The sequence below is a fragment of the Palaemon carinicauda genome, chromosome 7 (assembly GCF_036898095.1).
Source record: "Palaemon carinicauda isolate YSFRI2023 chromosome 7, ASM3689809v2, whole genome shotgun sequence".
Lineage (NCBI taxonomy): Eukaryota > Metazoa > Arthropoda > Malacostraca > Decapoda > Palaemonidae > Palaemon > Palaemon carinicauda.
In genome coordinates, this window is record NC_090731.1 from 80,854,618 (window position 1) to 80,870,001 (window position 15,384).

Consider the following 15,384-nt stretch of genomic DNA (forward strand, 5'->3'; position numbering starts at 1 on the left):
GATCATTTTTTGGTGGAAGGAAAATTAGTTGTAGCAAAAGAGTGGGGGAATAGAGTAGGTGGATGTAAAAGGGAGCTAGTGAGGATTGAAGAGCTAATAAAACCGGGGGTAAAAAGTAAATATCAGGAAAGGTTGAAAATGCATATGACGAGGTGAGAGTAAGAGAAACTGGTAATTTAGAGGAGGAGTGGAAGTTAGTAAAAGAAAATTTTGTTGGGATTGCAAGTGATGTATGAGGCAAGAAGGTTGTTGGAGGCAGCATGAGGAAGGGCAGTGAATGGTGGAATGAAGGCGTGAAGGTAAAAGTGGAAGAGAAAAAGAGGGCTTTTGGAGAATGGCTGCAGAGTAATAGTATAGAGAAGTATGAAAAATATAAAGAGAAAAATGTGGAAGTAAAGCACAAGGTATATGAGGCAAAGAGGGCAGCTGACCTGAGGTGGGGTCAGGGACTGGGTCAGTCATATGAAGAGAACAAGAAGAAGTTTTGGAAAGAAGTGAAGAGAGTAAGGAAGGCTGGCGCAAGAATTGAAGAGACAGTGAAAGATGGAAATGGAAGGTTGTTAAAAGGAGAGGAGGCAAGGAAAAGGTGGGCGGAATATTTTGAAAATTTGCTGAATGTTGAGGATAATAGGGAGGCAGATATAATTGCTGTTCCAGGTGTTGAGGTGCCAGTGATGGGAGATGAGAATGAGAGAGAGATAACAATAGAGGAAGTGAGGAGAGCACTAGATGAAACGAGAGTAGGAAAAGCATCTGGTATGGATGGTGTGAAAGCTGAGATGTTGAAGGAAGGGGGTGTGACTGTACTTGAATGGTTGGTGAGATTGTTTAATATGTGTTTTGTGTTGTCAATGGTACCAGTAGATTGGGTTTGTGCATGCATTGTACCACTATATAAGGGTAAGGGAGATGTGCATGAGTGTTGTAATTCAAGAGGTATTAGTTTGTTGAGTGTAGTTGGAAAAGTGTATGGTAGAGTACTGATTAATAGGATTAAGGATAAAACAGAGAATGCAATCTTGGAAGTACAGGGTGGTTTTAGAAGAGGTAGGGGTTGTATGAATCAGATTTTTACAGTTAGGCAGATATGCGAGAAATATTTAGCAAAAGGTAAGGAGGTGTATGTTGCGTTTATGGATCTGGAGAAAGCATATGATAGAGTTGACAGGGAAGCAATGTGGAATGTGATGAGGTTATATGGAGTTGGTGGAAGATTGTTGCAAGTAGTGAAAAGTTTCTACAAAGGTAGTAAAGCATGTGTTAGAATAGGAAATGAAGTGAGCGATTGGTTTCCGGTGAGAGTGGGGCTGAGACAGGGATGTGTGATGTTGCCGTAGTTGTTTAACTTGTATGTTGATGGAGTGGTGAGAGAGGTGAATGCTCGAGGCTTGGACGAGGATTAAAACTGGTAGGCGAGAATAATGATGAATGGGAGGTAAATCAGTTGTTGTTTGCGGATGATACTGTACTGGTAGCAGACACAGAAGAGAAGCTTGACCGACTAGTGACAGAATTTGGAAGGGTGTGTGAGAGAAGGAAGTTGAGAGTTAATGTGGGTAAGAGTAAGGTTATGAGATGTACGAGAAGGGAAGGTGGTGCAAGGTTGAATGTCATGTTGAATGGAGAGTTACTTGAGGAGGTGGATCAGTTTAAGTACTTGGGGTCTGTTGTTGCAGCAAATGGTGAAGTGGAAGCAGATGTACGTCAGAGAGTGAATGAAGGTTGCAAAGTGTTGGGGGCAGTTAAGGGAGTAGTAAAAAATAGAGGGTTGGGCATGAATGTAAAGAGAGTTCTATATGAGAAAGGGATTGTACCAACTGTGATGTATGGATCGGAGTTGTGGGGAATGAAAGTGATGGAGGGACAGAAATTGAATGTGTTTGAGATGAAGTGTCAAAGGAGTATGGCTGGTGTATCTCGAGTAGATAGGGTTAGGAACGAAGTGGTGAGGGTGAGAACGGGTGTAAGAAATGAGTTAGCGGCTAGAGTGGATATGAATGTGTTGAGGTGGTTTGGCCATGTTGAGAGAATGGAAAATGGCTGTCTGCTAAAGAAGGTGATGAATGCAAGAGTTGATGGGAGAAATACAGGAGGAAGGCCAAGGTTTGGGTGGATGGATGGTGTGAAGAAAGCTCTGGGTGATAGGAGGATAGATGTGAGAGAGGCAAGAGAGCGTGCTAGAAATAGGAATGAATGGCGAGCGATTGTGACGCAGTTCCGGTAGGCCCTGCTGCTTCCTCCGGTGCCTTAGATGACCGCGGAGGTAGCAGCAGTAGGGGATTCAGCATTATGAAGCTTCATCTGTGGTGGATAATGTGGGAGGTTGGGCTGTGGCACCCTAGCAGTACCAGCTGAACTCGGCTGAGTCCCTGGTTAGGCTGGAGGAACGTAGAGAGTAGAGGTCCCCTTTTTGTTTTGTTTCATTGTTGATGTCGGCTACCCCCCAAAATTGGGGGAAGTGCCTTTGGTATATGTATGCATGTATGTATTAAAGGACGAGGGTTTGTATTTGTGAAGGAACAAACTCTTCTATTATTACTATCATTATTATTCTAATAAATTTAATATCATTAATATTTGTTTACAGTATCTTAGCAATTTTTCAAAAGAACCTCAACTGTCCTTTGGATCCTTTATTCTTCTCTTTCATGGATGCCAAATTCTTTGGATACTTGTTTAGACCTAAAATAACGGTCCTTACACTTCCCCCATGTGCATACGAAGTCACGTTCTAAACATTAATTATGTTTGGGGGGCATTAGGAGTTTAGAGACGGTTAGGTGGGCATGGACCAAAAAACAAAAAAGGTGAGAAATACTACTCTAGGAGTTCCCCAAACATGTGAGTTAAACTTATATAGTACAGTATATTTCAAATTTCAACAAGATAAAATTGGTTAAGTAAGGAAGGGGGATACTAAGTATATACTAGTAAGTGTAGACTTACCATTTTTTCTAGATATGGAAGCATTTGTTGAATTGATTTTCCTAGATGCTTCTTTGGTTCAAGGCCAAGAGCAGCTACCTTGATAATTATAGCATCTATGCCACACTCAACCATTTCATGAAGCAACTCTGACTGATCCCGACGCCACATAAAAGACAAACAAACAAGGCTTAGTCTGCTGCATCTGTAAAAATTATTTATAAAATAAGATTCAAGAAAATCTAAATTCACTTCAAAAAATATATAATAATATAAAGCATTGCCAAATCATGTTGATTAAAGAAATTTACTCCAGACATTTTAACGCTCAAGTCATATCAGTTGGTTAAGTTAAACAACTAAATGTATGCCGGTCCCCTTACACACTCACACAGACATATTCATTCATATTCTCTCTCTCTCTCTCTCTCTCTCTCTCTCTCTCTCTCTCTCTCTCTCTCTCTCTCTCTCTCTCTCTCTCTCTCTCTCTCTCTCTCTCTTCAGCTGCTGATTCTCATCTTAATTTGTTCGACAGGAACTTAAGGTCTATTCAATTTCTTATTCCTGAACTACTTTGTTATACATATTGCATAAGATTTTTCATAATTCTGACCATCCTTTACACCAGTTAATTCTAATAATCAGGCTTTCATTAAGAGGCTCAATACTAAACAGTATTTTAGAAGTGACAAAGTTGTAGAATGATCTTCCTAACCGAGTGGTTGAATCGGTAGAACTTCAAAAGTTCAAACTTGCAGCAAATGTTTTTTTACGTTGAAAGACTAACATAAGTCTTTTTATAGTTTATATATAGAATATCTGACTTAAAGTTGTTAAATGTTGGTAAGATATCTTATCTTAATTGTTCATTACTTCTCATCTAGGTTATTTATTTCCTTTTTTCATTTCCTCACTGGGCTCTTTTTTCCTTGTTGGGGCCATTGTGCTCATAGCATCCAGCTTTTCCAATTAGGGTTGTAGCTTAGCTAGTAATAATAATAATAATAATAATAATAATAATAATAATAATAATAATATACAAGTTGTTTGAAAATTTTACATTGTAGAGGACTCCTATTAAAGAATAAACAAATAAACTGAATTAAAAGCCAATAAGGGAAGTGAGGGACGGTACAATAAGACATTCTAGGGCATTCGAGGAAGAGGAGTGGTCCACGTATAGCCTCCAAAATTCGATATATCCTGTAATCGTCAATACCGACAGTGATAATGAGGAAGATTTGTTCCTTGACAATGATGATTATGAATGTTTTTGTGATATGCCCACTTGTTTCCATTTCTTTTCAACCAATGATGATATATATTGCATGTTAGAGAGAGAGAGAGAGAGAGAGAGAGAGAGAGAGAGAGAGAGAGAGAGAGAGAGAGAGAGAGAGAGAGAGCCTTGCCTTATTGCCTTATTTTTTGTTTAGGTTCCCCAAGGCCCCTCAGTGTGAGGCACCTCGTATGTCCACCAGAGAGTTGCTAATGCATCTTCCGGTATATTTTGCATCTTCCAGTCTTGGATGGTCTGGGATGCATCTTAGGTATTTATCGAACTTATTCTTAAACACATCTACGCTCACTCCTGATAATGTTTCTTAGATGAGCTGGCAGCACATTAAATAGTCGCTGCATTATCGATGCTGGTGCGTAGTGGATTAATGTCCTGTGCGCCTTCCTTAGTTTACCTGGTATATTTCTTGGCATTATTAATCTACCTCTGCTTGCTCTTTCTGATATTTTTAGCTCCTTGATGTTTTCAGTAATTCCTTCTATTTGCTTCCATGCTTGTATGATCATGTAGCGTTCTCTTCTCCTTTCTAGACTGTATAGTTTTAAAAATTGCAGTCTTTCCCAGTAGTCAAGGTCCTTAACTTCTTCTATTCTAGCAGTATAGGACCTTTGTACACTCTCTATTTGCGCGATATCCTTTTGGTAGTGTGGGTACCATATCACATTGCAGTACTCGAGTGTACTACGTACATAAGTTTTGTAAAGCATAATCATGTGTTCAGCTTTTCTTGTTTTAAAGTGTCTGAATAACATTCCCATTTTTGCTTTACATTTAGCCAACAGTGTTGCTATTTGGTCGTTGCATAACATATTCCTATTTAACATTACACCAAGGTCTTTAATTGCTTCCTTGTTTGTGATTGTCTCATTATTAGGTCCCTTGTATGCATATACCATTCCTTCTCTGTTTCCATAATTTATTGATTCAAATTTATCGAGAGAGAGAGAGAGAGAGAGAGAGAGAGAGCAATAATTTTATGCTTCTCTTTTCACTATCATTGTTATCATTATTTTTATTATTTACTACACTACCACCGCAATGTTTGGAGCAGTATGCTATAAATACAATGGGCACCAGCAGGGAAAGTAGCCCAATACTTCACGTAAGTGTCATTAAATGTAACAAAATAATTTAAACTCTATTAACAATCTATTATGATGTTATCTATTTTTTATGCCTATGTCAACCTTATCAACAAAAACTATAGTTTGTAAAAACGTAATTGTCACATTTGTAAGACCCTTCGTGTCCCTATAAATACATGTGTTGTCTCTGAAATAAAGTTAGTTATTAGTAAAATGTCTAAAATTAAGTCTACTTCTGCTCACTTTACACTGGCGACATACAGCAAGCCTTTACCACCCAACACCCCAGCCAGCTCACTGCTTCAGCTGCCATTTCCACCAACGATGACCACCACCGACTCTGAATCATTTGTCCACGCTTCCACAGTGAGGCTCCTGCCTTTCGTCAACAGAGACATGTTTGCCTGGTTTCAGAGCGCCAGGATTTAGGTCCAGATCAAAGGCGTGACCCACTCAGACACTAAAGCAGCCCTCAAACCATTCATGCTTAAGCAGTACTCACTGTCACCACCTGCCCATGTAGCCAAAATTTTTCAGCTCTCTCATCAACCGTTTGGGGGATCAAAAAGCATCGATAGCCCTTAAGGAAATGATCAGTATTGCTCTCCTTCAGCCCACTGCAGATGGTTCTCCTCATAATGAGAATCTACTTCGTGCCCTTTTGGCAAAACGTCTGCTGGAACCGATTGGAGCTGCCCTTCTTGACGTTTACCTCCCATCCATGAAGGACCCTAAATGTTGCAGGACATCGACACCGACCTCATTCAGAGGCTGGGGAGCAAAGAAGACACCCACCACCTACCTATGCCACCCCATACCACCACACCAATCAACGCCCTCAACTGCCACTGGATGACGTTCCGCACCAAAACTAATGCTCTCTACAGCCACTAAATGGCACCCCTCACCTTCAGTTGTGCTACTACCACTCAAGATTTGGGGCTGCTGCTAAGAAATATGTTATTGGATGTCAATGTTTAAAAAACGTGTAAGTAGGCCATCACATGTGGTGGTGGCCTCCCCTTTAACTAATCTATTCTTTTTGCATGATTACCACTGTACTAGACTCCTGGCTAGTACAGTGGTAATGCATTTGCCTAGCATTTGCATGGCAGCATATCGATCCGAACGTGGGACCGTGAGTTTAAACTCCTTACTGGGGAGGCCACTGCTGTGGCTGGGCACCACAGTGGGGTATAGGGCTCTTTTGGCTGATGTTCTGGTTAACATATATTCTACTCAAAATGGAACTGAACCAGACACCTTCATCATTAATGGGTAATCTTTAGTAGATACTGGTGCCTGTCGTTCCATTCTACTTCATCCCCTCTTAAGGGCCTATTCCCCTCATTCCAAGAGAGTTGATGTTCACCTGGTGGCTGCCAACAGATCTGCTATCCCCCCACACTTATGAAAAACGGACACTGTCATCTGAAGACGCCAAGTACTAGTGGAATTTCATTGTTGCCGACATTACTCTACCTCTCATCAGGGCGGATTTCTTCTCCCATTTCCACCTCCTGGTCGATGATGCACATCGACACTTCGTCAAAGTCAGCTCGTGCCCATCCACACATTTAACACCTGCTCCTTCCGACCTGCCATTCATTTTTATGCTCTCATGGACGCCTATCTCCCCGCTCCTCCCCTTATATCATGACGTCTTTCAGCCAGAGCTACGTCAGATGCCCACGGTTCCCAGCAAATAATGTGTCTATTATCTTATCAAGAAAACAGGGCCACCAGTGTTTACGAAATTCAGACGCTTGGCACCAGAGAAACTGGCAGCTGTTACATGCACATCTGCCTAGATAGAAGAAATGGGCCTTTGTCATAAGGTCTCAAGGCCATGGTCATCGCCCTGCACGTTATCCTGAAGAAGGATAGATACCTAATCTCTTGTAGAGATTACAATCACCTGAATGGATATTATCAAGTGCCCATAAATCCAAAAGACATCCCCAAGACAGCCATCACCACCACCTTCAGCATACATACTTTCAATTACTCCTGCTTTAGTCTTCGTGATGCAGGGACTACATTTTAACGACTTATAAAGGGCATCTTAAGGGACTTCTTCTGCTTATGTTATCTAGATGACATACTAATATTCTGTCTCTCCTAAGAGGACCACCTATGTCACATACGCATCATCCTCGACCATCTGAAGCAGAACGGACTTTTCATCAGGTATGGAAATTGTACCTTTGGTGCCAAGGAAGTCGCATTCTTGGGTCATCGCATCCTTGTGAAGGTATCAGCAGTACAGAAATTGCCCCATGCCCTCGATTGTTAAAGCACTGGAGAAGTTCTTACGCATAGTGAACTACTGCCACCGATTCTTGCTAGTTACTGCTGCCAATCTTGCCCACCTCTATGACTCTCTGAAGGGCAATCCTATAATCCTGAAGTTGGGGCCCCTTCAAGAGGCAGCATTCTTTAACGCAAGGAAAGACTTATCAACTGCTACTTCTCTCACCTTTCCTGTGCCACTACACCCCTCCTACTCTCCACCAATGGCAGTGACATCACCGTCAAGGCTTTCTTGAACAAATGGTCAACGGATTGACCCACCCATTGGCCTGCTCCGGTAGAAAACTTTCCAAGGCAGAATACAGCTAATCTACCTTCAACCCTGAACTACTGGCAGTTTATTTGGCTGTTCGTCCTTCCCGCTACTTCTGAGAGGGTACATCTTTCATCAATCACACAGACTACATGCCCATTTGTCACGCCTTCACTCGACAGTCCGACGACTGTTTCACCCGTCAGGGCTGACATCTATCTACTATTTCTGAACAATTCAAGATATTCCTGGTAAACTGAATTCCGTTGCCAACGCCCTTTCCAGAAACATACTGGCCGTCATACACCTGAGAAGGGATTACAAGCCCCTGCCAGAAGCCCAACGAAAGGACCCCGAGTACCAAACTTGCAGGACATCCTGCATGTCTCTCTGTTAGGCAACCGTCACCCTCGATGACTCCATCACACTCCTCTGTGATGTCAGTACTGGTAAGCCACACCTGTGGATATAATATATGCCCCCATGCACCAGAAGGTGTTTCAATTGATCCATGGCCTCTCACAACCCTCACTCCAATCTACTGCATAGCTACTGATATAAAAATTCATATGGCATGGCATTACAAGGTACCAAGCATTGGGTCCATGCTCGTATTTCCTGTAAACGTCAATAGTGCATGGAGAGACAGATTCTAGTGTGGGCACAATTTCAGGAAGCCTGACGTTGTCTTTCGCACATTCATGTTGACATAGTTGGGCCACTACCGGGGTTATAAGGACACCGTTACCTTTTCACAGTCAACAATCGCTCCACTGGCTAGCTTGAAGCCATCCCATTACAAGATGCAACATCAGCCTCATGTACTGCTGCCTTACTTTCCGGTATCCCTGAGAATATTACTTCCAACAGGAGTGCCATTTTCACCTCTCAATTGTGGGCATCTTTAGGATATCTTCTCAGCCTCACCCTACATTAGACTACCACTTACACACCTCAACCAATGGAATGGTGGAATGTTTCCAATGTACCTCAAACCAGCTTTTATATCCTGGTGCAATGACTCCAGTTGGTTTCCACAACTTCTCCGAGTCCTCCTAGGACTAAGCCCACTTCTACGGACACCAAGGATGTCTCAGCGGCTGAAATGATACATGATACCTGCTATATTTTCTCTGACTACCATCTCCTCCAAGGATCTACAGCATCTATGTTGCATTGTCAGGAAATTTACCAGACTTACAAGCCCCCATCAAAGTAGAACATACTGAAAGACCTACATATCACAACACACGTCTTCGTGCGCACCAATGCTTGCAAGCCACCACTTATGCACCATATACAGGCCCATCCTTTGTCCTCCATCGTACACCGATAGCTTATCTCCTTAACGTTCTTGGTAAAGAGAATTGGATCACAACTGATCGCCTGAAACCTACGTGTCTACTACTGTCGTCAACTTTACGACTTTCTAGGGCAGGTTGCTCTCTTTCAAATGCATGCCTGCTTCAGGGGAGAATCCATGTAATGCCCAATGCACATACAACAAGCCACACATATTCAAATGGAGAACAATGCCCTATTTATGTTTTCCTCAATATTACAACCGCAAATGGAAGCCGCATAAAACTGTCATTAAATGTAACAAGCTAACTTAAACTTTACTAGCATTCTGTTATGTTATCTACTTTTTATGCCAATGACAACTTTATCAATAAAAACCGTTGACTATAAACACACAATGTAACCTTTATTTGATCCCTTGGACCTACAAATAACTGTGTTGATTCTTGAATAAAACTAGTTGTTAGTAAGCTGCCTTTACTTAAGTGTACCTCCACTTCTGTCACAATACTGTATATTAAATAAGATGAATACTGGATGACTATCTAGGACATTTACTGTTGTCTGCACTTTAAACATTAATTAATCTAAGTTTTAAATATCTGAAACTTTTGAGATTATACACTGAGTTTAGAATTATGAGATTTAATTTTGGTTATATTATCTTACCTGTTAATAGTGAGCACATCTTACTGTGGCTTTAAAGATTTAAGAAGTCATAGCGGCAGATCAATCATATAAATAAAGCCAGAAACTTTTCATATAACTTGACAAAATACAATAATTTTTATTAAGTGAACAGAAATTATAAAAAGAATCCAATATATATATATACCTTTTAATGTTAATAGGCTAAACATAATAACAGAGACGAAGGGGAGGGGAAGCAACAGGGAGGCTATGAAAGTGGGTTATGGGAATAATAGGTGAATGATCAAGAAAAAGGGAGAGAGGGATAGGGTAAGGATTGGGGATAGCAGATATTCGATTGTGTAACTTAGTTAGCCGACTGATTTGACTTAGGCTTTATCATGTCATAAGTAGTGTTTCAATTAACATGTTTTGACAATGCACTTTATTATCAAATATTAGGGGGCGTCTAGAGAGCAGTGTCAAAGCACCATTCCGATCAAATAATTAGTATGAAAGACATTAAAGGAAAAAAATACTCTATAGCTGAAATGGTTAGTAAAAGGAAAATACTTTGTAAAAAGAAAGATATCCTTAGCCATCTCAGTAAATAGAGAGACTGGGCAATTAAAATAATAGCACTTCACGTAGATTTGGCTAGGTGAATTGTAATTGAGGAATGCGGAAATTACTTTTAAAATTTATGTCAAACAACTTCTGAGAGAGAATTATTCAATAGCTCTATAGCCATTTTCATCTTGCTGGAAATATAATCATGTTGAGATATATTAGAACCAAATTTACTGTAGGTTTAATACCTTTCTGGCACTAAAAAAGGACCAATTTTATAATCATGATGGTGAAAATTAATAATGCAGGTACCGGTACTTCTTTTATGATATCGCAATTTACGATTTTTTTAGTTTACGGTATGAATCAGGTACGAGTATGTTATGTCATAATCAGGTACGAGTATGTTATGGCATATAAATATATATAATTCTAATTTTGTACATGTCATTCAAAGCAAAAAATCACAAGCAGCATACCAATGCTGTATGATATATTACGGAACGATGCCACTGTAGCTCATACCTAGAGTAGCTCCCTCTCTCTCAGTCTCAAAAGCAATAGGTAAACAAGAATTCATTGGGATTATTGTGCTAATTTTGTCTGTGACATCTGATATCATCATATACAACTATGTCTACCAAACACCCCGATGAATCAGTTAGTTGTAGTAAAAAAGGAAAACTAATACCTTGAAAGAGAAATTGAAGATAATAACTCAGCATCATAAATGTAAACATGCAATAGTCATTGCATGGGATTTTGAACTTTCAATCTTTGGGTTCAATATTCACGGACAATAAAAGAATGAGAGAGACAATTACATATTCTGCTTCTGTAATTTATACAGTTATCCAAAATAAAACAAACAGGGCATTGATGAACGATTACTTATAACATGGATGGATGGTGAAATACTTAACCCTGGATAGGTACGGTCCTCGGACACCCCTTTAAGGGTATACTCGGACGCGAACGACCCCGACGCCAAAAAAAATTCTTGAAAAATCAGTTTTTGCAGTAACCTCCTTTTTTCTTTTGCCAAAAAAAAACTTCAATGAATGCTTAAAACAACTGTAAAGATAAATACTACTCATCTGCAGAAAAACTATTTATTATAAATATTTTAAAAAATTAAGTAGAAAAAAAAAAGACCTGACATAAAAATTCATAAAAAAAAAGTTTATACATATATACACAAATCCTTTTAGGAATTGATTCTTGAATGTTTAGGACACATCTTGATGTATTTTGGATGAAGTCAGACCCATGGAGGTGAAGATCTGAAATGAGAAAAAAAGGGTAACTTTTTTTGGCCAAAAAAAATTGTCCAAATTTCATGAATTTTTTGGGGTACCCAAATGAAATAGGAAGTGGCTAATTTTTTTAGGGAATAAACATATGTTATCCTAAAATAGAAATATGTAAAAAAATCTTCATTATTTTGTAAATTACATTTATATCAGGGGCCATATCTAAAGGTAATTTTTTGAGTACTTGGAAATTTCGTAAAAAAATACATATATTTAATATATAATATGATATTTATGCAGGTAAAAATATACCAAAATATCACAAATTCTATAGGGAACAAGAATATATATAGATAGGGCAGCTTACGCTTCGGATATGTCCACAAAATGGCCGCCAACCACACTGACTCAGACTCCCTAATCTGCCACTTGAAATGTAGGAAGGGTATGTCAATTTCAAGGTGTTATTTACTAATCTAATTATTATTGGATATGCATAAAAATTGTATGGTGGGTTGCTGGATAATTGTCGATTATTTTACGACTATAAAATTAAAATTCTGACCCAAAAATGTTTTTCGAAGGGAAATAAAATCGAAAAAAAAAATGTAAAACAATATTTTAGCTAAAAAAATTTGATGATATTCAATCAAAAAAAAAGTAAACAAAATTTTCCGACAAATAAACATCTAGAGGAATCATTACTCTGTGATAGTTCCTTAGTACGTAGTAATTTTGAAAGAATTGGGAAAAAACGAAAAAATGGCAATCACCGGAAAATCGAACACATACCTATATATACGCCATATCTGGCTAAAAAAAAGATAGGCATGGGTAGCCAGATCATCTAGAAACACTTTCCAACACTATAAAAATATAAGTTTTGCGACACTACTTGCCAATTCCTTACGGTAACATGACTAAGCAAAAAAATGCAAAACAAATAAAAAGGGGCACTCGCGGAAAAATGCCCAACATTCTAATATACGGCATCTCAGATAGAAAAAAAAGACATGCACGTGTTAGCCCAACCATCAAGGCACACTTTCTAACACATAAACATGAAAAAAAAATCAATAATATACGGCAATTCCTTACTACGTAGTAAATTTTTATAAATATTGAAAAAAAAAACAGAAATTGGCAACCGCAGTTAAATACCCAATATACCAATAACTACGTCGTATCTGACAAAAACAAAATCACGCATGGGTAGCCAGATCATCTAGACACACTTTCCAACATTAAAAAAGCAAAAGTTTTACGACACTATTTCGCAATATCTTATGGAAAAATGACTTGGCAAAAAAATTAAAAAAAATTAAAAAGGGACACTCGCGGTAAAATGCCCGACATTCTAATATACGACATCTCAGATAAAAAAAAAAAGACATGCACGTGTTAGCCCAACCATCAAGGCACACTTTCTAACACATAAACATGAAAAAAAAATTAATAATATACGGCAATTCCTTACTACGTAGTAATTTTTACAAATATTGAAAAAAAAACAGAAATTGGTAACCGCAGTTAAATACCCAATATACCAATAACTACGTCGTATCTGACAAAAACAAAGTCATGCATGGGTAGCCAGATCATCTAGACACACTTTCCAACACTAAACAAGCAAAAGTTTTACGACACTATTTGGCAATATCTTACGGAAAAATGACTTGGCAAAAAAATGAAAAAAAAAAATGAAAAAGGGGCACTCGCGGTAAAATGGTCCTCGTGGTGATGAACGACATTTTAACTAAAAAAAAAAACATGCACATGGTAGCCAAACAATCCACCAAGACTTTCCACAACTGATAACCTATACAAGTTGCACCATTCTACGACAATTTCATAATACGTAATAACTTTGATAATTATGCAAACTACCTCAGAAGGGTAAACTCGGACGCGAACGACCCCGACGCGTCTCAGAAATCGGGGAAGGAGTACAGCTACAGCAATGCACATCTGGACACTACTAGAGCGTGTAGGGGAGACACCTCCTGCAGGTCGATCACCCACAAATTCAGTCACAGGGGTGAGTCACGTGAGAAAAACCTGTTTTTTTTTGACGCTCGGGGTCGCAAACGACCCACCGTACCTATCCAGGGTTAAATACATACAGTTTAACCAACTGAAGCCACAGACTGTGACAATAACACTATTTGAAACTAGTTTAAAAGACATGTTAAAAAAGAAGGCTAAATATTTATATAGATATGCACACACACAGATTCAACCGTTCCACCCACCTCCCCCTTTCCTAATTACAATATCTCTCACTAGGGCAAGACTACACCCTCTCCCCCTACCCGATAGACAGAGGCGATACCGAGTAGTCACACATATGAGAATACCGCTCAGCGTGAGAGGAAAGATACATACATACATATATAAATACATACATGCATACATAAATACTAATATATATATATATATATATATATATATATATATATATATATATATATGATAAATTTTGCACATTTTTACGTGTTTTTCATATTCAAATAAGCCATATATATTTTTGATATATTAATGTCTGGATTCTCTTAACGACCTCGGGATCAGAGCCCCAGGCGAAATCACACAAAGACAAGAGCTTGGCTCCGGCCGGGAATCGAACCCTGGTCGGCAAGCTTATATAGACAGTGACTAACCCACTTGGCCACGAAGAAAGATGGTTAGTCACTGTCTATATAAGCTTGCCGACCAGGGTTCGATTCCCGGCCGGAGCCAAGCTCTTGTCTTTGTGTGATTTCGCCTGGGGCTCTGATCCCGAGGTCGTTAAGAGAATCCAGACATTAATATATCAAAAATATATATGGCTTATTTGAATATATATATATATAATATATATATATATATATATATATATATATATATATATATATATATATATATATATATATATATATATATATGTATGTATATGTACGTATATATATATACATATATATATATATATATATATATATATATATATATAGAGAGAGAGAGAGAGAGAGAGAGAGAGAGAGAGAGAGAGAGAGAGAGAGAGAGAGAGAGATATTATTAACTGCTAAGCTACAACCCTAATTGGAAAAGCAGGGTGCTATAAACCCAGGGGTCCCAACAGGGAAAATAGCCCAGCGAGGAAAGGTAAAAAGGGAAAATAAAATACTTTAAGAAGGGTAACAACATTTAAATAAATATTTCGTAAATAAACTATAAAGACATCAACAAAACAAGAGGAAGAGAAATTAGATAGAATAGTGTGCCCGAGTGTACCCTCAAGCAAGAGAACTTTAGCCCAAGACAGTGGAGGACCATGGTACAGAGGCTGTGGCACTACCCAAGATGGTTTGATTTTAGAGTGTCCTTCTCCTAGAAGAGCTGCTTACCATAGCTAAAGAGTCTCTTCTACCCTTACCAAGAGGAAAATAGCCACTGAACAGTTATAGTGCAGTAGTTGACCCCTTGGGTGAAGAAGAATGGTTTGGTAATCTCAGTGTTGTCAAGCGTATGAGGACTGAGGAGAATCTGTAAAGAATAGGTCAGACTATTCGGTGTATGTGTAGGCAAAGGGAAAGAACCGTAACCAGAGACAAGGATCCAATGTAATACTGAGTGGCCAGTCAAAGGACCCCATAACTCTCTAGCGGTAGTATCTCAATGGGCGGCTGGTGCCCTGGCCAACCTACTATATATATTTATATGTATATGTATATATATATATATATATATATATATATATATATATATATATATATATAT

At 38.8% G+C, this 15,384-nt stretch overlaps 1 protein-coding gene across 3 annotated transcripts in view; it reads right to left on the bottom strand.

Annotated features, from left to right (window-relative positions):
* LOC137643945 (uncharacterized) overlaps positions 1 to 15,384 on the bottom strand; it is a 648,304-nt gene that overhangs the window by 299,623 nt on the left and 333,297 nt on the right. For all 3 annotated transcript variants that reach the window (XM_068376721.1, XM_068376722.1, XM_068376720.1), the window contains exon 5: positions 2,947 to 3,130. In XM_068376721.1, the coding sequence (XP_068232822.1) occupies positions 2,947 to 3,130 (184 nt within the window). The remainder of the gene's footprint in view (positions 1 to 2,946; positions 3,131 to 15,384) is intronic.